At 40.8% G+C, this 25,992-nt stretch overlaps 1 protein-coding gene across 4 annotated transcripts in view; it reads right to left on the bottom strand.

The window, feature by feature from the left end:
* Positions 1–25,992, bottom strand: part of il1rapl1a (interleukin 1 receptor accessory protein-like 1a) — a 259,738-nt gene that overhangs the window by 114,309 nt on the left and 119,437 nt on the right. For all 4 annotated transcript variants that reach the window (XM_054787014.1, XM_054787013.1, XM_054787017.1 and 1 more), the window contains exons 4-6: positions 23,196–23,481; positions 15,186–15,372; positions 12,309–12,462 (exon numbers count right to left, since the gene is read on the bottom strand). In XM_054787014.1, the coding sequence (XP_054642989.1) occupies positions 12,309–12,462; positions 15,186–15,372; positions 23,196–23,481 (627 nt within the window). The remainder of the gene's footprint in view (positions 1–12,308; positions 12,463–15,185; positions 15,373–23,195; positions 23,482–25,992) is intronic.

Raw genomic sequence — 25,992 nt, 5'->3', positions numbered from 1 at the left:
TGAATGTGCGTGTGAGACAATGGCACTCTTAAAAAGTATATTTTACAAGCCTTTCGTGAAATCCAAGCTGTTAAAAATAAGCAGAATATAAAAATAACCTACATATTCACCCCAGCAGATGGTATTTTGGTTTGGAATATTTGAGTTATGTTACATTATATGTCGCGAAAGCTGTCTAATCATGTCCTTAATAAATGTGTTCCTTGTGTGCAGCCTTTGGTCACATGACAAAAAAAAACAGTGTGAACGCAAACTGAACCAAAGCGGGAACCACGTTTTTTTTTTTTGGCCTAGAGTACCATACTACCTACCATACTACAGTCTAAATGACCCTTTCCTGCACGCTTTTCCTCATAAGACATGTCTTTTCCATATATGACCTTCCATTCCAGCAGGCATGCGGCTGGTTGCTATGTGCATATTTACCAGGCACATTTCAAATGTAATCTCAGGCCTGAGAGCATAAGTGTCATGTCTAATGTGTAATGTCACTTGTGGCGTTACGGTGCCAGAAACGACCTTCAGGCCATGGGGGAAATGTCGCAGAGAGCTCCCAACGGACCGTGCACGAAAGAATAAAGATATTTAATTGCTGCGCACACACTCGGAAGGAAAAAAAAACTTCAAAGACGGAATTGTGATGTTAATTTTGTTCATGCTCCAGTAGCAGCTCTATAGACCTCGATAATGATAATAAGCAGGGAGAGAGAGGGGTGGGTGTGTGGGCGGAGCGGCATAGGTCAGCCAAGATTAATTGTGGGGGGATGTAAATTTCATTCGTCACATGCAGATTGATGTCAGTTTTAATTGAATTAAAACAATGCGAACGCCGCTCTGCTTGGAGCTGAGGAGGACGGCTGCAGAATGATGATGGAGTGACCTGGAGAACACTTAAGAGAAAGGGGGTTGGAAAGGACACACACAGAGAAAGATTGCCTTAGGGGGTGGGAGGAACAAGAGAAGTTGACCGCAAACTAATGAGCTGTCATGCTCCACCCTATTTTACTAACAATACTTGTACACTTTGATGATCAACAGTGCTGCTCAGTGGACTCAAAGAGTATGGAAATGTTTGAACTCACATGCCACATAATGCAAATAGTCTAAATCATTTATTAAATACTGACAGAGGTGGACAGTGGTGGCAAGGCCTTCTCTGCTGGCCTAAACCCAGTCAGAAGCATTACATTTACAACTTAAATTGCTGTATTTTCTATGCCACTTATCCTCACTAGGGTCGCAGGTATGCTGGAGGCTATCCTAGCTGACCTCGGGCGAGAGGCAGGGTACACCCTGGACTGGTCGCCAGCCAATGGCAGGGCACATATAGACAAACAAACACCCCCCCCCCCTAAATCCGCGCCTGCCAGGCATTAAAATGGATCAATTACCTGAAGAAACAAGGGTAGTCTAATCATTTTTTCCATGACGGTATATATCAGGGTTGAACATTTCACACACATATGTTATGCCACATTGCACATACAGTACAGTATGTGGGCTCAGTGTGTTTACTGTATGTGCATGTAGGAGTGAGGGAAAAGTCAACTTCCTTCCTTCCTTGCTGAGTGACACTGACCTCAGGTGTGATTGGATCATCCATTTGCCCACGGGGGACAACGGACACCACACATTCACATCCCAACATATAGACGGTTTCAGTTATGAGCAAAGGCATCTTGCTTGCACTTCTTATCTTGCACACTCTCATATCAGAGCTAACCACTTCCTCTCCATCCGTTGGGCCCCGCCTTCAGCTTCATGGATCAGTCGAGGCGACACCATCGAGTGAGTTCATCTTTACTTGACTTACATGATTTTACTTACAAGAAGACACAAGATTTCACATTGCCTGCTACCTTAGTAAAAATCATGGCAAGTGGTATTCATGCACATGCACACAAGCCATAATGTTTTATAAGGTTATATGACGTGATCTCGCTTCCTAAAGGTGACCTCACAGGCGTGTAGCCTTTTACTGCAATGAGGCAACGTCCCGGGTCACCTCAACTTTGCAACACACACACCAATGCACAGCTCATATGCATGCCTGGTGCCCTAGCAGAAACCCAAAGAGGCAAAGGCAATCAAGATACTGTGATGTGCAACGCATGGCTTGTTCATGTAATGTAACGCCTACGGGAGAGTTTTAGCTGCACCAAACCAGAAAGTACGGTTCATTTTTCGACGGTACGACCAGTTAAACCCTGATCTGGCTTGCATTTCCACCACGAGGCATTGATAGTTACTATGTAAATAGCCATACATCATACGAGCGAGACAGCGTATTAACCATCAATTTGGACAATTCCCTGTTGACCAGTCAGTGGACAACACTTTGTCCTCCACAAACATACCAAAAGAAAGGGTACTGAAAAGTGTGAATGCATGGGTCAAAGATTCTGGGTCTCTCTTTGCAACTGAAATGCATTAAAATGGAGAAGGACTGCACGAGGAGGAGCAGTGATATCTAAACCAAAATTTTCTGGAAGCTGTCGTCCAATCCAATGTTTCGCCATTGTTATGGCCCTGTTCTGGATGAATTTCTGTTGTTTGTTACAGTATATATATGTTATAAGGCTGTCAATCAATGCAAATATTTGTGATTAATCGTGATAAATGCATAATTAATCGCAATTCACAAATAAAATCGCAAATAGAAATTAATTTGTATCTATAATAAGTAAGATGTAAATCTCTTTGTGGCAAATGATTTGAGACACATCTAGACACAGGGGTTAAGATACGAGTCAAAAACGAGATATTTTAAAAACAGAAAGATTTTATATGATTCGATACAGTGTACAAACGACACGATACAACGATTAAATTTGTTTAAGAAGACGTTAATGTTACATTATAAAGCCAATTCTATGAAAGTGCCATTCTTGCAGTATTTTCAAATGTGTAAAAGAGCACATCATATCCCCAAGCATGCTGTAAGGCGGGGGTCGCCAGCCACCTGGTTGCAGGAAATGTTAAAAAAAAAAAAAAAAAGTTAAAAAAATAAAGTGAACTACATGAAATTTTACTTAAAGAAATGTCAATTTTGGAAATATGGGCCATTATTTAATTTAATACACAGTTAGAAATCCCACAGTTTTTGCATGTTTAATGCAAGCGGCAACTTATCCCACTTTGTTCGATAGTCCTTGAACACAGCTTCTAATTTTCTCACACGCTGCACACATAAAATTACTATACTGTAGTTTTCCCATTTTTCTATTTCGCCTAATATTTGGTCCCAAATGCTGATACTATGTGAAAATGCAAAAAGGCAAGATTTGATTACCTTCTTGAGTGTTAATGTGCATATTTGTGCAGTGCACCTCTCTGAAAAACAAACTCCACGCTCATACTGGTGGATGGTGGGTCTGTATTCATTTCGTGCTTTTAAATTGATGTTGTTCCTGTCATAGTTTTACACAATACATAATAAATAGGACAAATTAGATTGCTATAATGTATGTATGTTTTACTGATGTGTTGAAAATCATTCCCAGTGACTAGCTTGTGCGGTGCTAATGCTAGCGCTGCTAATGCTATTTAGATCCAGTCTCATCTTCAGCCATGGTCACATTGACACAAGTCCCCAAATAGCTGTTTTTGGCTATGCCTGCTGGTAAATAGCAGCTTGTAACCCAAATTTTAGCTCGCAGTTCAAAGCAAAAAATCAGCAGAGACAAGGAATCTAAAAAGAACATGCATTAGTTGGGACACTCATATGCCAAGGCACCACTGTATAAATGACAATAAAAATACTGACTGGGCTCCACTGTCTCACTTCTCCCTGGCAGTCGACGTACGTACTCCGTGACAGCTCAACTCAACGTGACAGTAGACACAAATAACTTTGGTCTTGTTGCGAGAGCCATCTGCCAGGGCTTTGAAGCTAAACTTTTTATTCAAAAAACACTTTTCTTTGTCAATTTCTCCTCAATATTTGTTCCCGCTTGCGGCTCCATATTCACTGCTGCGTTTCCACAAACTACGGTGCACGTGCAAACATTAATTGTGTGTCCAAAAAATTACTGCCATCAAAGGAAACTTTGACGCGCTATTAACTCATTAACTTCGACAGCTCTAATATTTTTATTTTATGTTATGCCCGCTCGGTGTGTTGAAGGCTTTTGCTGGAACACTTGAGAAGACGGAGTAAGCTTGTTCACATTTCCAAAAGACATCATTTGCATGGTCAGATATGTTGGCAAACTTCGACGGACAAATGTTTTGATACTGCCCCGCAGATGGAAATAAAAAGTCAAAAACCCACAAGGTGTTGGACCATGAAAAAGCGTGCCAGGGTGGCGGTAAGTCAATCCACATTTGTTCTACTAATATTCTCAATAGTAGCCAGCCTAGAGCTGGGCTAATGCAGTGTTGATTCATAACTGGCTTGGTTATGACTGTGTTATTGGTTGTAGCGTGCAACAATAAATCGGTTTGGCATGAGTTTTCATGGCAAATTGCTTGCTAAAAATGGATCGCTACCACTCGACTTTCTGGCCTATCTTGCAGTCGATCTGTCAGTTTCAGTAAGAAAATCTCCTTTTTTTTTTTTTTCTAAATCCATTCTGTGAATCTTAAAATAACAGAATCGGGTTTCTTGCTCAGATTGCATTTGTTTCCCAGAACGTATTCTGGTAGTGACGCCACAGCCAAGATGCCGTCGATTCAGAACACTCTCTGGGGGCGTGTCAAAATCGTGCCCAAACCACCACTTCATTTCACTCGTATGTCATAGTTGTTTATCTATGACAGCAGTATGACAAAAAATGTTTTATTAAGTCAGTACCTCAAACTTTCAAACTTTTTTTGGTGTCATGAGCTCTTTAAAGCGCATGCAGAGGTAGATAAAACTGCTAAATGCAATTACTGATACAATTTTCACTTTGTCTTTCATTTAAATGTTACCATTTTCTAATAGAGAGAGAAGAAAAGAGGAATCTGTCACAATAAAAGGCATATACAGTGATGAAAGAAGAGGTAAAAAGAAAGAAAAAAATGTATATATAATATATACAAATGCAGTACAGATTGAGAGAGTAAGTAATAACTTCTTACATAATGCTAAATCAATGAAATCAGAATAGATGACACTGTATATATGTGTATGTGTATATGTGTATATGTCTGTGTTTTTTATACAGTATATGTGTGTGTGTGCGTGTGTGTATATATATATATATATATATATATATATATATATATATATATGTGTGTGTGTGTGTATCTATTGATGTGACGAGTGACGAATAAACCTGCAGCTGCAAAGCACATCCTATTTTCCCTCTCACGGTGTATATCGTATACGTATACATTCTAAATGCATAACATCCACCGCCTCGCTCACCCCGCCTATTCAACAATGTGAGGCGGATGATTCCTCCTCTCGATTTCGTCTTGCCCTCTCTGCCGTTCCAATTCGCCACGCCAAACGCTACATTTACATTGGCTGTAACCTCAATCACCAGTTTTTTTCAGCCTGTGCTGAATGTGCACACAGATATTTGTGTGCTGCAGATAAAACCAGCAAGGAGTGGGAAAGGGGGGGGACTAACGGATAGAAAGGGACGCCTGAGGCATCCATCAAACCAAACGACTCTATTACAGTAAGTCCGACGGAGGCAAACGATAATGTGTGCTGTGATAAACACTAGGATAATAGTGTGTTTATAGTCCTGAACACACGCTTTCTGCTGGAAAACATTGGCAAGGAATACCGATAAGATACAGGAACAAACCAGCTCTATACCTCCGCCCCTTCTTTCTATCACTACTTTTGGGTTATCAGTCACTTTAGCTCCCTTTATCCTTCCACTGCTCGCTCTCTATAGTATTTTTATCCCAACAGAACGTAGGAGAAGCCGCATAGATCAGCCAAATGGGGACTTTTATCTGCCATTAGCGGCATTGTAGCATTAGCGTGAACTTGGGGAGAAACCGTTGAGTGGATGATTCACGGGCCTCATTGTGTACGTATACGCTACATATGTGTTAAGAAGGCAAACACAAACACACAAGGCGAAATACGCTGGTCTTGCTCGTGCACGTCTTCATTAATTTGTCTTTGTGTCTTTCTTACCAGTAACAGTCGGATAACTACTTCCTGATTTGAGTCAAGTATAGGAGTAGACAGTAATACACTGCTAAGATTAGCGATGGGACAACAATGTCATTTAGAGATTAGCCTTAAAGTGCCCATGGCACCAAAAAAAATGTTGAGAAAACAATAACAAACTGAACGTGCTCACTTAGGACCTGCCCACATGGGAACATTCTTGGGATTTTTTTGTTGCAGGTTGAAAAAATAAATCACGTCCACACTGTGTCAAATTAGTAAATATATGCACAAGTAACATATACGCCATTGTGTTATTGTCAGATTGCTAGAATAGATTTCGTTAAAAAAAACATGGATTTACTTACTGAAACTGACAGAAGGACATCAAGAACACTTGCGGGTGACACCAAGAGCACAGCCATGAACACACTTGAAGAAAGTGACATATTCACAACAATAATAACATTCACTAGTATTGTGTTGTGATGAGTATGATATGTTTTACTGGCAGTGATAGCCGCAACATATGCTACATTAGCCAGTAGGTAGCACGTCAGTTAGGAAATAGCACTGCATTAAGCACCATAAGCACTCGGTTGGCTACTATGGAGCATTTTAGCAGGAGAAATGCTAGTGAATTGACCTACTGCCACCTTGGCATGCTTTTCCACGGTTGACCATTGCGTTTTTGACTTTTTATTTCCACGTGACATTTGTCCCATGAAGTTTGCCGACTGCGAATGGTGTATTTTAGAAATGTGAACAAGTTTACTTTGTATCCTACATGTTCCAGAAAAAGGCTTCAACACAACAAGTGGGCATAATATAAAAAATATGTAACAAACAACAGGAATTCACCTAGAAGTGGAGCATCATAACAGGAGATGCATTGTAGCGAACGGGAACTTCCAGGTTGGACTGTCTGGTTTAGACGTCACTTGCTCCACCTCCTCCAGATGAGCAAGAAGTGACGAAAATGTTAAAAAAATATCTAACACAGGTATGCCTTTCAATATTACTTTTCATGTGCTCGTTGACCTTCGTTATGCTGGGATTTTTACCTGTAGCAAAATAATCTGTTTCAGGGTCAAACTGTTCCCATCTTAAAACTGCATGTGACTGGGACATGAGTGTCTTTACGCTGCAGTGACTCAGGAAGATGAAATACCTGAAATCAAGTCAAAAACCCTTTTTTGGACTATTTTGATTACTTATTTCTCACTTTTTCCTAGTATGTTAGGAAAATGTGTTCATCTTTTAGGACATACAAGTGGTCCTTGGTTTATGACGTTTCGTGTTTTCTGGTTACAACTGCTCGCCCATAAATAAACTCTCTCCGGAAATAGTTACAGCACGCACAGCGGAAGAAACATCACATATTAGTTAAGTTATGCACTATTATCTTAATTTTGAGTTATGCAAGCTTGCTAACATTTCAGTTTCTGCAGTATTTCCATGTCATTATTCTTTAATTCTTCATGTTGACTTATTGCCCGTTAAGCCATATCGTACTGAGCAGCCTGGACTAAGACATGTGTCACAATAACTTCCGTTTTCTGGCCGGCGGCCGCCATCTTTTCTTTGCTCTTTGCCATCAATGGTACAATTTTGAGGTGCATCACAGAAGAAACAAAAAAAAAGCCAACGTCACTGAGTAGAAGTCTGAAGTGATATGAAAAATTTGCGCAAGATTTGTCGACGTGCAAACAATAACCTCCGAGTGTACTTTTTTTTTCTTCAAAAACATTTGGTCAGTTTCCAAATTGTGCAGCCTCTTTTTGAGGTTCCACTGACATTCAGCACAGTCCTCAAACTGCAATAAGCACGTGTAAGTGGAGGCAACATCAAACCAGCCAAAGGGTATACGTTTCTTTTACATTTCCATTAACCCGGGGAGAATCGGTGCTTGATTAAGGGTCCCCTGCATCAGCCTCATCTGTGCGAGCCTGTGTTTATGCCCGTCGTTAACCTCTATTACAAGCCTGACCTCGGCCCAGACGACGGCTCCGCTACTGCTTCTAATGCGGGGAGGACGGCGAGGAGACAAATGGAGGATGGTGGTCGCACTGAGGCAAAAGGGTTAAGGAGAAGACAAGCGTCCGTTGCGCTATATTGAAAATCATTTAAACGTAACGACCTCCTTCGTCCTCCCAGCGTTATGGAATGTACTGGCGCTCCTCTGACGCAGTTTGGACTTTTTTTCATTAGGGCAAGGTCGTTTTTTAACAGGATGTGATAAAAAAAGTGCATAATCTCAAACCCATTTGATGGCATGATGATGTACAGTCATTGGATGGAATGAGTTTTTGTGCTTGAGATGTGCACATATATCAGGAACCTCAAAAATGGAACGCTCCAGAGGTTGTACAATTCAATGCAAAATTCGTAAGTGCACGCCTCTAAAGTCGGACAAGATTATGAATCAAATTCAAAGGGTTAACTCGTGCAGGTTTTTTGCAATACTTACCATAATGACACTGACAATAAGTAATTACAGTACATGATTATTTTAAAATGAGCATCTCAACTCCTCCTCTGTTGTTTGCTAACTTTCTATATTGCGCCACCTGTTTGTTCACATGTGTACATCTCTCAACCCTGAATATAAGAAATACATCTTTACCAGGCCTTTTTTAAGGAAAAAAACACAGTTTTATATTTGGGCCAATGTGATAATAAGGAGAAGCCTCACTTATCAAAATACCGGTTGAGTGCTTTGTCATTCTTACATTTTACAGTGGTTAAGTTCTTTTTACACTTGTACAACAGTTAATAATGTTAAAATATTAAAGAACACATTGCCTGCACAAATAAAAATATGACGGCCACCATTTGAGCCTGGAACATCCATCCATACATTTTCTGTGCCGCTTATCCTAGTTAGGGTCGCGGTATGCTGGAGCCTATCCCAGATGACTTCGGGCGAGAAGCAGGGTACACCCTGGACTGGTCACCAGCCAATCACAGGGCACATATAAACAAACAACCATTCACACTCACATTCATACCTATGGACAATTTAGAGTCTCCAATGAAGCTAACATGCATGTTTTTGGAATGTGGGAGGAAACCGGAGTACTCGGAGAAAACCCACACACACACGGGGAGAACATGCAAACTCCACACAGAAATGCCCAAGGGAGAATCAAACCCACGTCTTCCCTATCTCCTGACTGTGTGGCCAACATGCGGCCCGAGCCTGAAACAGATTATTTCTGTGTTCATGTTTTTTTGTTGTATACTTTGCTATCATAAGCTTAAACTGGAAGTTGACTATTGGAACCTATTATGTGTTTCCACTGTATTTTTGCAGAAAACATCATATTTAATAGATATACAGTGGTGTGAAAAAGTGTTTGCCCCCTTCCTGATTTCTTATTTGGGACGCCATTATTCACAAATGGCAAAAAGATGGAACAGTGGTGAACCTTCCCAGGAGTGGCCGGTCAACCAAAATGACCAAATAATTAAGAGCGCAGCAACGACTCATCCAAGAGGTCACAAAAGACCCCTCAACAACATCCAAGGAGCTGCAGGCCTCACTTGCCTCCGTTAAGGTCAGTGTTCATGACTCCACCATAAGAAAGTCACTGGGCAAAAACAGCCTGCATGGCAGAGTTCCAAGACAAAAAAACACTGTTGAACAAAAAGAACATTTAGGCTCGCTCAATTTTGCCAGAAAACTTCTTGATGATCCCGAAGACCTTTGGGAAAATACTGTGTGGTCTGATGAGACAAAAGTTTAACTTTTTGGAAGGTGTGTGTCCCATCACATCTGGTGTAAGAGTAATGCCACATTTCAGGAAAAGAACATGATCCCAACAGTAAAATCAACAGTAAAATATGGTGGTGGTAGTGTGATGCTCTGTGGCTGTTTTAATGCTCCAGGACCTGGAAGACTTGCTGTGATAAATGAAACCATGAATTCTGCTGTCTACGAAAAAATCCTGAAGGAGAATGTCTGCCCATCTGTTCGTGACCTCAAGATGAAACCAACTTGGGTTCTGCAGCAGGACAATGATCCAAAACACACCAGCAAGTCCACCTCTGAATGTCTGAAGAAAAACAAAATGAAGACTGTGGAGTGGCCTAGTCAAAGTCCTGACCTGACACCTATCCGGTTCATGATCAAAAACCCTCCAATGTGGCTGAATTACAACAATTCTGCAAAAATGAGTGGACCAAAATTCCTCCACAGCGCTGTAAGAGACTCACTGTTATCACAAGTTATCGCAGACACTTGATTGCAGTTGTTGTTGCTAAGGGGGGCCCAACCAGGTATTAGGTTTAGGGGGCAATCACTTTTTCACACAGAGTCATGTAGGTCTGGATTTTTTTCTCCCTTAATAATAAAACGTTTCATTTAAAAACTGCATTTTGTGTTCAGTTGTGTTGTCATTGACTAATATTTAAATATGTTTGATGATCTGAAACATTTAAGTGTGAAAAACATGCAAAAAAAAAAAGAAATCAGGAAGGGGGCAAACACTTTCACACCACTGTAGATTTATAGAGGTGGTTCAAAAACATCACAGTGACTCACTCTTGTCGGGGATGCCTGTACTTCAACGCTAATTATTCCATGCGCTGGGAGAAAAGAAGCAATAATGGCATCCCTGCATCAACTTGCTGCATTAAAGCACAAAGGTGTCACATGTAATTACCTCCTCTAATTTGACGACTTATTACTTATCTGGCGCTTGTAAGTGTGCAAAAGGCATACAGCGTACGCGCATATGCATGAAACAAGGGGAATAGGGTATTAAAAACAATGGGTGCTTTAATTCAGTGGTTGCGTTCTGGCTAATTTGCTGTTTTTAATAGAATAAAGGAAGCGTGGAAAATAGATGCAGAGTCACAATAGAGCAGGGCCTAAAAACAGTTATATTTCCGACAGGAAGCACTTTAATTAGCAACAAAAGTCCCTGCTGTTTTGAAATAATGAGATCGTGTTTTGTTGAAAAACGGTGCAGTGAGTGACAGCTGATGTCATGCTTAACTCTTCGTATGATTTCCAACAAAATAAAGTTGCAACACATCACAGGACGGTTATTAAAAGGCTTAATCTTTTGCTGACTTCCTTATTGTATCATTGCATCCAATGATGAAATGTATGTATAGCTGAATAATGACGGCCATTATTATTGAGTGTGGAGGTCAGGATAAGTGGCTTTCAAGCAAACGAGAAGTGTAGCATTTTGCATATAGCCGACATTATATTAGCTTGTGCATTAAAACCTACATTATATATAGCAACACTGTATATTTTCAAAGGTCCCACAATAGTGTATTGGAAGTGTGTTGGCCAAAATCCAGACCTGATGCTAGAATTTAGACAGTTTAAAGTTGTGTTTAGGTGCCCTACTGAGAACACTGTTTTGTGTGTCTGCAGCTTTAATGCTCATGAACTGTGTTTGTCCACGCCTGTCTCCAACAGTGTTTCTCCAAGAAGTGCTATTGCGTCCTTTATCCACGTTTAACATATACTGCACACTGTAACTCTGCACTTGTCCCAAGTAATAGACGCGTACAACTGTAGCAACATCATAGTAACATTAAGACATTAGCAACCCAAGCATAGCTATGTGAGCACCTACTGTAGCTGGGGGCGGGTCCGAGGCGATATCATGTCCATGAGGAAGGAGGTTTAACTTCAAAAGCGAGAATGCGTGTACCTCTTCTCTCAAAAGTGGAGGAAACAAGTGAGGACAATAATAGATTTTTTCTCACGTTTGGTGCTCATAAACAGGCTCTTGGGACCCATTACTGTGAGAACATCATTAAATAGTCACGTTTGCATAATCATTAATCAATCAGGAGTTGGACATGACCCCTTATTTCCTACATCCATCTGACCCACACAATTGAACAAGAATGAAATTGAGAAGCGTCGTTGACCTACTGTAGAATGGGGAGCAGATCAGTGGCACAGTAAATGTCCTGACCTTGGCCCTTGCTGTTCAAGCTCTCTGCGCCATGCATGGGGTTTAATCTTGTGACTTAAATATTTCCCCACACAGCACTTGGCTGACTGGAAACTGGGGCTGACTTGGGTATCGCAGCCCGTCCCCAGCCTCTCGCAACAATTAAGCACAACTGCAGGACATTCCAGCAGTCCTCTGCGGTGTGCATGTTGTGTGTTTGCCATCAATTCACTGGCTCAAATACGCTCCATCAGTGGAACAAGCGCATTCATCCAGCATTAATTACATCTCCCTACGCACAAACGACAAAATCATCTTACCAGTGACGGTGAGCTCCGTCGTCCTCCTGACCACAAAACCGCCAAACTGGACCTCACAGGTGTAATTTCCAATGTCATCCTCCTTCACCTCCTGAAAAGACAGGAGGTCCCTCTTATGGATGATGTTGGCTCGCCACTGCTTTGGATGGCATTCCTGGACATGAGAGGAAAATCATATTCAACTCACCAGTCAGTGATTTCCTATCATCAGCACTCAATGATCATTTGGACTTTTTAACACATGAGATTGGGCAGATACGGGCATAATAATTGATTCATGGATCGTGAAGTCTTTTGATTTGACATCGTAATGTGATGAATTTAAATGAAAACATCTCAAGGTGAGGGCTTGTCTCAGCAATATTTAGGTGAGATAAAAATAGATTAATTATATAGTTAATTACAGATCATAATTCATTTTTTTACTGGCACTTATAAGAATTTTTATTTGGTTTATGTATGTTAAACTATAATTGTAAAACAATAAAAACATGTTTTGTGTTAATATTTTTTGGCTTTCTGAAACGGATCAATTGTATTTACATTATTGCTTTTGGAAAAAATTGATTTGTGTAGAGCACATTTCGGTTAGTTGGACTTTCTGGAACGGATTAATGACGCTAACCAAGGTTCCGCTGTATACATACACACACACACACGCGTATGTATACAAACACAGTTTATCAATATCATATATAATCAATATAATATCATATATGCAGTGTGATTATTTATCCTAGCTAATAGTGAAAACTTTTTAATGAACAAGACACACAAACAGTGATTTTATCATGATCTATGACCACCGATCAATACAGTATAGGCCGATTTCCGTAAAAAAACATGTGATCGGAAAATGCCAATAAACACCTCTCAAAGCTGATCACAGATCGCCGATTGGCGTGCGGCGGCAAATTCTACATGTCTGCTGTGGGGTTGCCAACACAATGACGTGTCTTGAATTGAGCTTGGCACAGGCTACGCCAATCGATGCCACCGTATTTGATCACTCCCTAACAAACCTATTGCAGTTCGACTATTCTTGCATCCTTGTTTACATGCTTTGCCGAGCTGTCACTAGCTGTACTTTGCACCGGCGGCGTCTAACTAGCAGCTAGCTAAACTTATTCGCCTAGCTTCTGGTCTTTAGACTCCAAATGTGACTTTTTACCACAGTGATGTTTTGTTTTTAAAAGAAACAAGCAATGCGGTTAGTACGGAACTCATTTTTGTCCCACGGGGAAGCCACAAGTGGATATCATGGGGGACGTACTAACTTTTTGTACTAACAAGTGTCAGTGAACAACTTTACTCTCTTGATGTCAATATACTAATCATGTCTTGTCCTCAAACACTATTAGTGTGTGGTTGTTTAATGAACATAAACACATCGTGTGTTCAGCCTTATGATGGTGATACTATCATCGGGGTCTCCGAGCTCGCCAGTTGATTCTGAGTAGCTCAAAGGGTCAAATAATATTTGCTTCAACGCTTTAAAACATGTTTTAACTGTTGTTTTAACTGTTGAATTCAGACTTTATGCCTTTATATCATGACAACTGCGCACAAAGTAGCATCAAGACGATGGCCACATTATTTGGGTGGAGATCTGCGTGGTAAATAAAGGTACAATTTAAATGCTGGCAGTCCTAAATAAAACACAAATAGTTGACATCTCGAATAGTGATGACAGTTGGAGACCCCTGGAACCTGGACACTCAATTTATTCAGTTTTAAGTTGAGCAAGACAGATGTCTATTTAATAAAGATATTTATTTGTATTATTTTATTCTGTTAAATTTGTTATCTTGAGCTAAAAAAAAAAGAACAGTTTATTCGTATTGTGTCAAAAAGTACAAAAACGTTTCACACGAATAAAGGCACAAAAAAAAGACCACCCACCCAAATGTTAATTTTTTAAAATAATTATCTATTTCCCAGAGGCCCTTGGAATTATTCAACGAGGCCGCTGGTCAATACCAGTCATCATATATAAATTGACAAATGTACGGTTAAGCCATGTGATCGATATTGCTATAGGCCTAACTCACTCATGGATGATCGGTATTGGAATCGGCAGCATAAAACCCTGGTCGGAGCATCCCTGGTTACTATATGGAATTTCCTATTATTTCAATGAGTATTCCAAGTGTTCTAATGCCCTATAAAAGAGCACAATTTACGCTTTAAAGCAGAAAATGTAATTGAGGTCAGTATAGTAAGTGCAACACTACATAAGGTCACAAAGGACAGTGAATGCTATTTGTTAAGACTCCAAGACAAGATCTTCGGCTCAGTGGTTGAGGACATCGATGGCTTCGACGGATTTCATTCCACTGTTGCTCCAGGCATTGTCGGAATTCAATCACAATAGCTCCATCGTGGTCCATATAACTCCAGGTTCCAGCGCTCGCTGTCATTACGGAGAACGTAATTGAATTCTGGAAAAATCTAGAGGTTGCGCCCTGGCCAGCTAATCTACTGCTGATCTGCCTGTGATTAGTCTGGCCTGAAACCTTTAACCGGGGAGTACATGGGACTTGCCGGACGCCAGGAGAGGTCCTGGGAAGGGTGCATTCAGAGGACGGTGAGACATTGGAGGACATCAACATGTTCCTCTGGGCAGTGGGTGACATTGCACACTTGTCTCTATTTGCCTTCATTACAAAAAGCCAGCTGTAGCTCCATCTTTTACTCCTTTAAAGATGGTGCAGCATTCTGTGTTTATACAATCCATCACGCTGATTTGCATCCATACATAATCTTCTTAAATGATCTGGAAACTCATTTTAAAAAAAGTTGCCAAGAAATGAGACAAATAGAAACCAAATAGAGACAATCAAGAAAGACTATGTGAACCTTAGCTGTTAGTCCTACCTTGTACCAGGTAATGTCCGGATCCTTGCCAGGCTCAACGTAGTCATCGATGTCAGGGCACAAGATGTCTTTGCTCTTGCTAAGCTCGGCTTTCTCCATCCGTCGCATGTTGGAGTTGTAGCACATGTTGGTGTCGTTCTCAGCCACAGTTAAAGACATGGACACCTTCATGCAGTAGGTGGAGTTCCTGCAGACAGAATGATGTTACTTAGTTAGCACCTTCTAGATTGCATTGATATAAGACACTTGGGACATTTTACCATTTTTTTTCCCAGCTATTTCGGCTGTGTTGAATACTGTGGGTCAAATTTACCACAGGACAATTGTTAAATTAGCCTTAAATTACAGCACTACGCAAAAAGTGACACATTTGTTCCTTGTGACAAAAAAATACCTTGTGAAAACCACTGAAAATGCCATTTTTGGTCCCCCATTAATCGCAACACAAACTCACACCATGTTTTAAGTTAATATTTTAACACCGTTTTGTCTAAAGCAGTCATCTGATGGTTTAATTCCTTAAATGCAACATTTTTTTTTTTTCCTGGCACTTGATGGCTTTTAAGATGATGTGTGATACCTGAGTCTGCAATCCCATAAACTCTTCAGGCGTATTGCTGATACCTGATGCTTTTCCCATCTGATATCTGACAACCGAGGATGCCCTAAAATGTACACCATACTGAGCAGTTTAATCCAGATTAAGAATTGTGCCTACAGCGGCCCCCTGCAACATTGCGGTTTGACTATCGCTCCATCATTCTATCACTGTTTTTCAAACATGAATTAATGAATAAATTATAGCTATTTCGTGGTCGACTATGGCCTACTATTCTGTGTGGAAGTGGTACATTTTTGCCTGCTTATTTTGTCCTTCTTCCTCACTCAGTTTCACACCCATTCTTACATTTAGGATAAATAAATTGGAAATTGGTTAACTAGTATTATACAGTATTGCTGTGTTTAAAGCAGCGGCCATCTCTTGCGTCACTTCAAAGACGCCATAGCCTGTGCACAAGTGGTGTGCAATGTGATGTAAAGCTAGAAGTACTGTCGGAGTGTATGTCTATGTATGGCAGATGCATGTCAGACTGGCATGACTGTATCAATTAAGTGACAAACATCATAGATCTTTTTTTTAGATCTTGCAATCAACCCACATTACGTTTGAGATACTACAACAATAGCGAACTTTCCCAATGCTAATGATGAGATATTATGTCTTATTATTGCTTATCATGTCTACTATATTAGGTAATACGAGTATAAAGGTGACTATAGGGTTGTTATTTCATGCTTACAGGGCTCTAATAATGTTTAAAAAACATTTTAGAGGGTCGTTAAAAGGTTTTCTATGCTCTAACTATGAAAATATTCCATTTATTAATCTTGAATCCTACTTTGTGAAAACTCACTTTTCACGGTTGGGTCTGGAACCAACTAACGGTGATACACGAGGGATGTATACAGATATTTGTGCACATAATGTGGCTATATTCACTTAAAGAGGGACTTTAATGCCCATGCTGACATTTCACACTTTCACATAAACTGAGGTGTGTTTGTACTTCCCCCAACTGCGCAATAAGCTATGCACGCCATCACATTACTTCTTGACCTTATTAATGCTTCCGTGAATGAATGGCAGCAAATCCCTGCAGTCAGGTTGTTATAGCAACCAAAGGTGCCCTTGTGCGGTGATTGGACTTCTGTTTTGTGTTGTTGATGCAGCGGGATGGACACAGGCTGCTCTGGTTGAGATGCAAATGGAATCCGATGATGATGAACATAATATTAAAAATAGCATAGAGAGAGAAAGTGCAAGAGAGAGGAGTGGGGGTGTGAAGGAGACTTCCTCCAGCTAATCTTCATCGTTGCTTAAGTGTGTTGATGGTTGCTAGGAGACAAGGAGGCGGGTTCAGGTTGTCCACTCTCGCCCTTCCTGTTGTGAGGCCTCTGGGTTTGTCTCGCCGCTCATTCGCAATCTCAGGCCCTCGCTGACAAACCCCCCTCCATATCCCATCCACCGACCCATCCATGAATTCCATGTTGTTCGTGAGTGTGAATTATTGACTGTTGAATGTGTTGTTAGCATCCAAAACCACAATCCGGGTGAAAATTACGAAAGGACATCACAGGAGGACTCGAGCGCTCAGATGAGCAACAGACCAACACCTTTGTCCTGCAGGTGACAGTAATATCGTCATGTTCCACTGAACATCTGAAGTTACGTCTTTAGCCTTACAGTACGTTTGACGTTTTTTTGCCAGAATCCGTTTCATCTGAAGACATTATGTCCAAAGTAGTTTTGTCTGATGCCGTTTTGTCTGAAGTCGCTTTGTCTGGGCCCTTACGTCTAAAGCTGATTTTTTACGAAGCTGCTTTGTCTGATGCCGTTACGTCTGATGTTGTTTTGCCTGATGCTGTTTTGTCTGAGGCCATCTCGTCTTATGGTCGTATAATTCCATAGACACAAGTCTTCCCAATGCTGTTTCCCCTCAAGTTCAACAATGCAATTCCATAAACAGGACAAACTTTTTTCTAATAGCTTTTAAGTTGATGTCTGACTGCTGCTGCAATCCCATAAAGTTGACAGATGTATTCCTGACATCTGATACTTGTTTTCATCTGACACTTGACAACTGAGGATGTCCTAAAATGAATGCTGCACCTCGGTTACTAATGAAACGTAAGTCTTCATCTTACAAAGACATTTTGAACACTTGCTTCCAATTTTGTGAGAACAGGTTGGAGAAGATCCTTTTCGGTTCTATCTATCTGTGAAACAATTTGACTGGAAACTCCTTTGGGGTGAACAAGAGGAAAAAAGATTTCTAGCCTTAACCTTCATAAATTAAAAATTCTTTTGGAGATGAATATACACAAAACTTCATAGAGAAAAAGTCTGAACAGACCAGTCTTGCCAACTTGGCAACTTTGTCGTTAAACCTGGTGACTTTCCAAACACTTTTGGTGACATATTTTCTCAAAAGCGACTCGCAACAAATTTGGCGACTTTTCCTGGCAACGTTAGAGACTTTTCTAGCATTGGGAGACTTCAAAGTGAAAGCACATATTGCTCTACAGTTTCTGTTTTCATTGAGCAGCAGTGGTGCAGGAGCTGCTGAGAGTTCCGCCCCTCCCCAAAGCAGTCACAAACGGTCAGTGCACAGTCAGCTCCCGCGGCACACTGAGAGCATAGTGGAGCTCTACGCATCCAAAGTGCAAAGGAATCACGCATGCGTAAGGTGCGATGCCACCAGAGTGGATCTCAAGTTTTACAGACGGGGATCAAAAATGTAAATATTTCCTAATTTTCCATTAAATTACTACTTATTACACTCATTCGGACTCACTTACCTGTCAGTATTTCAGAGTTTTAATGTGATAAATTAAACAAGTAGGCCCAAGTGCAAGATAAAGGGTGGAGGCTGGAGGCGAGTCCGAATGTAACTGTTACGCTGTCTAGACTTTGAGAGGCGCTGGCCGAGATTAAATATTAAAGTAATTTATTTTGATGAAGTAATGGCTAATTTTATATTAACAGACCAAGAATCAAGCTTATTTGTAGTTCTAAACCAATTAAGGTGATTTTACTCACTTTTTTCTCTCTCCTACGAGGTTATACTTTGTTCCTAAAGCATCTGTTACATCATATGCAAATAATATGCAATTTACCGATGACATCATCTACTGACTTCTACGCAGCCAATAAATTTTCCTAATGAGGTTGGCAGGAGTGTAACAGACCAACTCAACACATTTTCTTACATTTTTCAATGCGTGGGTCCATCTCGAGTACATCATTCTGCGACCTTGCCCAGCCTGAGTGATCGTTGTTATTCGTGAAGAGAGTTCACACACATGTACGCCGCACACACACGCATGCACGCACGCACACACACACAAAACCACAGCCATACTGGCTTTTCATTCCATTTCATTCCATTACATTTACGGCTCGCCAGATGCTCCCATTCACTGTAAATGAGAGGGGTTTCATATGATCTACTCAGGTTATGGAAGCAATAAGGGATTCACCTCTTTCATATAAACACTTCTGACCTGTGCAGCTATAAAACACACACATGGGTGGGCATGGGAGACAAATGTACAGTCGGCGGGAGGAGAATGGTTGGGATGAAAGACCGAGAAAAATCCTTGACAGTTGTGGCACCCTCGATGGGTTGTGGTCAAAATGCTTTGGAAGACATATCAGCATACATGTGTGTATCATTTGGCAAAACAGGCTAAAATTACAGTGGGTGTTTTGTAGAGGGCATTTCAAGTTCAGCAGCCTTATGAGGTCAAGCTTTAGGCATTTGAAAACATCACGATTTTTCCGAAAAATAATCGTACAAGTAACACAGTAGGGGTGCATGTTTTCACAAGTTTTGTGTGTGCAACGGTTCAGGAGTAGTCGTTACACAAATGCATACACTTAAGACAGATCATGTCCACACAGTCAAGAGGTGTGGGTGGGGGTCACAGGATTGATGGACTGCCAAAGGTGGACATGCAAGATCCTGTTGCATGTGTCACCCGTGTCACGCTCTGTCTGACTGCAGGACTTGAGTGTGCAGCTCACAGATGCGATTCACCACACGTTTTAATTATGAACACACACATGTTGACTGATGTCATCATGCAGGGGACATACATATGGATTCAACATTGACTCATTACGAGCATGATTGTAATATTATGCATGTGCGTGTGTGTGTGCGAGGGTAGATGATTGACTGATTCCAATTATTGTCACATATCTAATAAAAGGGGGGAGGCAGATGAGGAAGAAGCAGCAGCATATGAAGATGAAGCTACCTTAATATTGTATTTTAAATGACCACAGAGCATGACAACACCACACACACTGGGAATAAATATGAGGATGTTGTGAGGGTCAGATAGATTTTTTTCAGTTTGCGTACACCTAAAGTAAATCAGTCAGCAAAACAAGACTGCAGCACTTCACAGGAATACACAATTACAGTAGAACCTCCCACATTTAACCCGATCCATTCCAGGACTGATCTTTCGACAGTGGGGGAAGTAAGTACTTCATCCCCAGCTGATTTTCTAAGTTTACAAAAATATGAACAGTCCAGAATTTTATGGTAACTTTATTGTAACAGGGAGAGACGGAATGTAAAACAATTCAGAAGAAACATTAAATAAAGATGATCAAATAATTAGGATGTAATTGAGGGGAATAAGTATATGAAGCAAACATTTTGACCCACAGACCGATGATTTGCCCATTTAGGAAAGTACTCCTAAGCCCAAGTCATTATGTGGCCAAAATACAAATTTTGACATGTTTATGTCTTTATGCTTCACTTCACAGACGATAAACACGCCTTTGTGTGAGAAGGTGAGTGAAGCTGACATATTTAAAACAATCTGGCCTCAAAACTTGCAGTGGGGTGAACACAAGTTGATATACTGTGTGATCCTAAGTCGTTACTGGAATTACAACAGGCAACAGGTAGATTATGTTCGACCTGCAGAGCCTTGTGAGAGAGCCACGAGTCACTTCTGAGTGAGCTGAAGGTGGCCCAACAACAAACAAAAGCACCGGCGTCGCGTTAGCCCGTATCTTTGATTCATCCGTTCAATTGATTCAAATTTTATACATTAAAATGTGTTTAATACGTGTGTGAGGCATATTTAGGGCTTAAACCTGGATTGTGCATTTAGCATTTAGCTTGTTAGCTTGCATCGCTAGTGAACAATGACAATTGAAAAGAGAGGGTTCTGAAGGTGAATCTAATCTACTACTCAGTTTTATTTTAAATGTTGAATCGAAGTTGGACGTCAACGTCAAGCTAGCAGGAGGGTTTGGAGGGGAAGGAGTGAGTGGTGAGTTAAAAATAAAAAAATGATTGGTGTATCAATTACTCGCGGATTTTCGCCATTCGCTGGTGGGTGTGGAATGGAATGGAAACACCTGCAAAAATTAATTGAATTATGCATTTTTTTTCAAAAACAATTTTTCATCCGTGAAAGTACAATAATAAAACACAATGTTAAATCATTACTTCTCTGACAGTGTCAATAAAAACTTTATCATTGAACCTCATTAGACTGTGGAGGTGTACTTAATGTTGTGACCCTTGAGTCCACTAGTCGCAAGCAGTCTCAGTTGCTATCAAGATGCATAATAAGATAAGAAGCACAATGGTGTTACAGTTACTTATTAACCTTTGCTGTGGAGAACATCCCTCAATAATTGGCTCATTGCAGCTCTTCATTTCACAGAGTTTTTAATAAACTGGGTTAAAGGCCTCTTAAGGACCCGGAGAGGCTTGAAGTGCGCTCACTTAGTGTGACTGCGTGGGAGAGAGAATATGTGTTGATATTCCAGCCTTTACCGGTGCTTCCATCGGCGCACTCTGGAACAAATGAGTTTAATTTCATATTACATTACAGTGCAGAACGTCTCCTAACAACAATGTTGTGTTTGGAATTCTCCAGCATACTGTAATTCTCTTGTAAAAAGTGCCCTCCGGGTTCCACGTTTGTTAACGTGCTGTAGATCTGCAGGGATTTTCAACTTGCCAAAAAGAACAGTCTGAGAGATTTTCCTCTGAGCTGAAATCAATTGTCTTTTTGTCAGAGTGTAAGCTGTTGAGTTGCACTTGTGACCCAAACGTTCCCTCCTAAAACTCTCTTCTCAGGGACGGATGCCTTGTCTCCTTTTCTTTGGGTTCCATGTAGACTTTATTGATATCCAAATCATCATCTCAACTCATTTTATTTACAAATGGACACTATCAGCATGAAAATGAGAAAAATGTAGTTTTCACTGGGGGAAGGAATGGAAGAAATACAGTACATCAATATAAGGAGTCTTTTGTTGACACTTTTTTGTGTACACTGTTTACACTTTCTAATATTTGCAATGATTATAGCGAAGATGGACGAAAAAGGAAAAAACATTTGGAGATGAAATAGAGAACTTGCAGAACATGGACTTAAGCCTTAAGACATGGACATGGAGGTTGGTCGCCTTCAAATCACAGAATGGTGAGTGTAAATTACTCTGGAGTTGCTTGTCCTTCAATTATTGTTTTAAATCGGCTTCTAAATGAGCGTAAAGTGGTTTTAGAGGTTTGATTGTATATGTGGACAAATGTTCGCCAGCGTTGCCGCTGCCCACGCCCCCCACAGTAAACATGTTGCTGTCAAAAGACGTTTATATAAGATGTGTAATGCTTTGCAGCCTTGGAATAGTGTTTAGAGACGTAAACAAGACATGACTTACTCTGTTCTGTGGCAACTTTGACGCAGTGGTCATTCTTCCTTGTTTAGTGTATCGGCGGAATAACATCCCTTTTCAAAATGCGTTTATATCGTACTTTCAAGTCAAATGCTTCTTGTAAAGGTGTTCCTTCAAAGTAAACAGTGAAATGATCATTGCAAAGAACAGAACTCGAGGTGGGCGTCCATCTGTCTCTCTTTCGCTGCACTTGCTTAATCCATTGTTAAACCTTCCTCTTTTGGAAATAAAAAAAAAAAACAACTTACAGTATCACTTGGATACTGTGAACATCCAGCAGCAACACACCATTTTGGCATGACTACTATTTTGATGAAAAATATACTGAACCAAGTTTACGATCTACCTCGAGAAGCATTTGTATACATCGAGGCATCACCCCGATGACGTCACCTCCGGAAGATGGACCTGGACCTAAAGAATCTGTTTACACTTTTAATTGTCACAAGTGTAAAAAGAAGTTAACCCCTTCAAAATGTGAAAAAAAACAACACAGTCTACCTTAACTTTGATAATGCTTATTTATGGAGATACTGGAGTCTTGGTTGTGTAGCCGATGAGCCTCTTGCATCTCACTTTTGCAAAAAGTGCAAAAAGAAAATAACCACTGCAAAATGTAAAAAAAAAAAAAAAAATTGTTCCAAAAAGCCAAAGAGAAAGCAAAACCAGTCAATCCGTTGAAATGAGTTGATTGGTGATATACCCATTCTTTTTCTCAGCCATCTTACCGTAACACACAGGAGTAGAGGCCTACGTCCTGGAGGTCGGCAGGTCGGAACCAGATGGCGTCCTCCTCCTTGCTCATGCGCACGCCATCAAAGGAAATGGGCTCCTCAAAGTCGCTGTGCCCCAGGCCCGAGCTGCGGTACCACATGAGGCTGAGGCCCACGCTCTGAGCCTGGCTGTAGTTAGCCCGGATGTAGCCGTAGAACAGGGCGCATTTTAGCCGCACCGGCTCACCCTGCAGCACCTGGTACTTCAGGTAGTCCACCGACCAGTCTGTGCAACCGTCCACTGGTGGAGGAAACAAGACAGAAGCATTTCACATCATGTTAGTGAGGTATGTTGACATAATAAAACACTGGTTCACATTTTTTGTGCTTTGTAATGTTCTTAAAAATAAGTTAACCACTGCCATTTTGTTTGCATTAAAGTTAACAGGAACTATCCAGAACTTTCTATGATTGCAATGAACACACTGTTGTCATTCCGTCCAATTACTTGTGTGAGACAGCATTTTCTGTGCTGACCAATACCAAAAACAAAATGGATGGTAAAAACTTGCGCCAAAGCCCTTGTGTGTTGTGTCCGGGGAGAAGTTTGTGGTTTGGATTAAATTAAACTATCTAGAACTGTTTGCAGCAAAATGTACGATAAAAACACGCTACTCTGCAAAATCCCTTTTGGGGTGTGTGCGGAAGAGGAAGTTTGTCATTTTGGATTAAAGTTAACAGGAACTCCAGAACATTCAACAATGGCAGTGAAGACATTCTTGTCCCTTCCAATTACTGGTGCTTGGGCTCAAAAAGGTTGGGAAGTACAGTTCTCAATACATTATTGGTGAATATCATTATTCAAATTTGCAAAATTATTTTTAACATAGCTCTTCTCTCCGTTTATTAAGTTTGCAAGAGTGGCAGACACTCATCTGTTCGCTTTTGTTGTACATTCAGAGCATGTCGGTCTGTGTGTGTGTGTGTGTGTGTGTGTTTGTGCGTGTGCCATCTTGGCCCCTGCAGACAACACTCCTGCAATATTCAAACGCAGCGACTTCTGCTGCATGTGGGAGCCCACTGTAAAATGCTCCATAAATGATGTCAGACTCGTCTATGTGCTGTGGATGCACAACAGCACCAAAAAGAGAAAAAAGTGCAAGGCAAGATTTTTAACCAGTAATACACATCATGCTTGTAAAAAAAAGCAATGCAAGGCTGCTTAACTATCCTAGAGAAGTAGCAAGAAGAGCACCGCAACAAAGTGGCGACTGCGGAGTATAACACTGAGAGGATACTGAGGGTACGATGAGAACAAAGATCCGTGGCAAAGTGGAAAAGATTACTGCAGTGTCCACAGTTAAGGTATAACATCAGGTTAAGCTAATTGTAGCATGTGTCCTCAAATTGTATTCCACAGGAGAATGAGGGCTGCAGGAAAAAACAGCCCCTGCAGCAAAGTGGACACTGTGGAGTATAATACTGCAGCATCTAGGGTTAAAGCAGAACAAGAGGGCAGGCTAACGTTAGCATGTGTTCTCAGAATGTATTCGAGATGAGACTAAGGGCAGCTGCAGCAAAGTGGACACTGTGGAGAATAATACTGTGAGTAAAATAATCTCAAGTATGGATTACATTTTTTTATCTAGCGCTTTTCAAGGTACCCAAAGCGCTTCACAGTGAAGTGAACCCATTATTCATTCACTCCTCAGTCACACACTGGTGGGGTAGACTGGCTAACGTAACGGCCGCCAATTCGCACCGACGGCCTGTCCGACCAAACCATTTTCATCCATACACCAGTGTGGGCAGCACTGGGGCAATATGGGATAAGTTTCCTTTTACGGAAAAATGTTGGTTGAATTCCAAACTGTGTGACCTACGTAGTTCAAATACACTTTGTCTATTAAAATATATGCAGTCATTAGTGTAAATACAGCAGTGGCCAAAACCAAACAATATCTTCTGCTACTTGCCGATAACAAATTGCATAAAGGCATCAGAGGCACAATTATCTGTTGTATACAAATCCCTCGCAATACCCAAAGCTAACGACGGACCGCTATCTGTCTCTGACTACTTAGCCAGCATTTGTCTCATCCGACAGGTGTACTGTTTATTTGGGAGTACACGAGTGTGCGCTTGTAAGCAGACTATGAGGCGATGGTGATGATGGTGGGGGTGAGATAAAGTCATAAGAACACCAGACTGTGAGTGATACAGACTCTCACAGGACCAGCTATGCTCGTAATTAATACTCTTAATTATGGGGGAAGTCATGTGTGCACACATGCATGCATTCCCTATATGAATAGTTGTCTGACTAATTATGCAGAAGCTGTTAATTACTAGTGGGCTTGGCCACAAATGTGTGTGTGCTTCCATGAGGAGAATGTGATAGAAAACAGAAAGCAGCATCATGGTGCAATGTGTGAATTTTTGGTCTAATTATCACTTCTTATAATGAGGAGCAGGACCCCTCCGGTGTAGATACAAGCACACCCTGGGTGTGCGTTCAAGTCTCACACTTAAAAACATGATGTAACAACAATAAAGGAACCAAAGCTGCAGACGAGATTCTTTATATTACTTCAAATCACTAATCTCACAACAATTAAAGCTCATCTCTCATAGCATTAAAAAAAATGTTACGCATAACAAGTCTCGAGGGAAATGCTGTCATTGCCTGGTATCTTATTCGCTTCGTCATTGGTCGGTCTGCAGTTCAGCCATGACAGGTTAGATCGCTGAATAGTCGATTCTGTCATCTCGTCAATTCATTCATTATTCACACAGAAATTGAAATTAAATT

This window comes from Dunckerocampus dactyliophorus, chromosome 9 (assembly GCF_027744805.1).
Source record: "Dunckerocampus dactyliophorus isolate RoL2022-P2 chromosome 9, RoL_Ddac_1.1, whole genome shotgun sequence".
Lineage (NCBI taxonomy): Eukaryota > Metazoa > Chordata > Actinopteri > Syngnathiformes > Syngnathidae > Dunckerocampus > Dunckerocampus dactyliophorus.
This window is presented reverse-complemented; position numbering and strand designations above follow the sequence as displayed.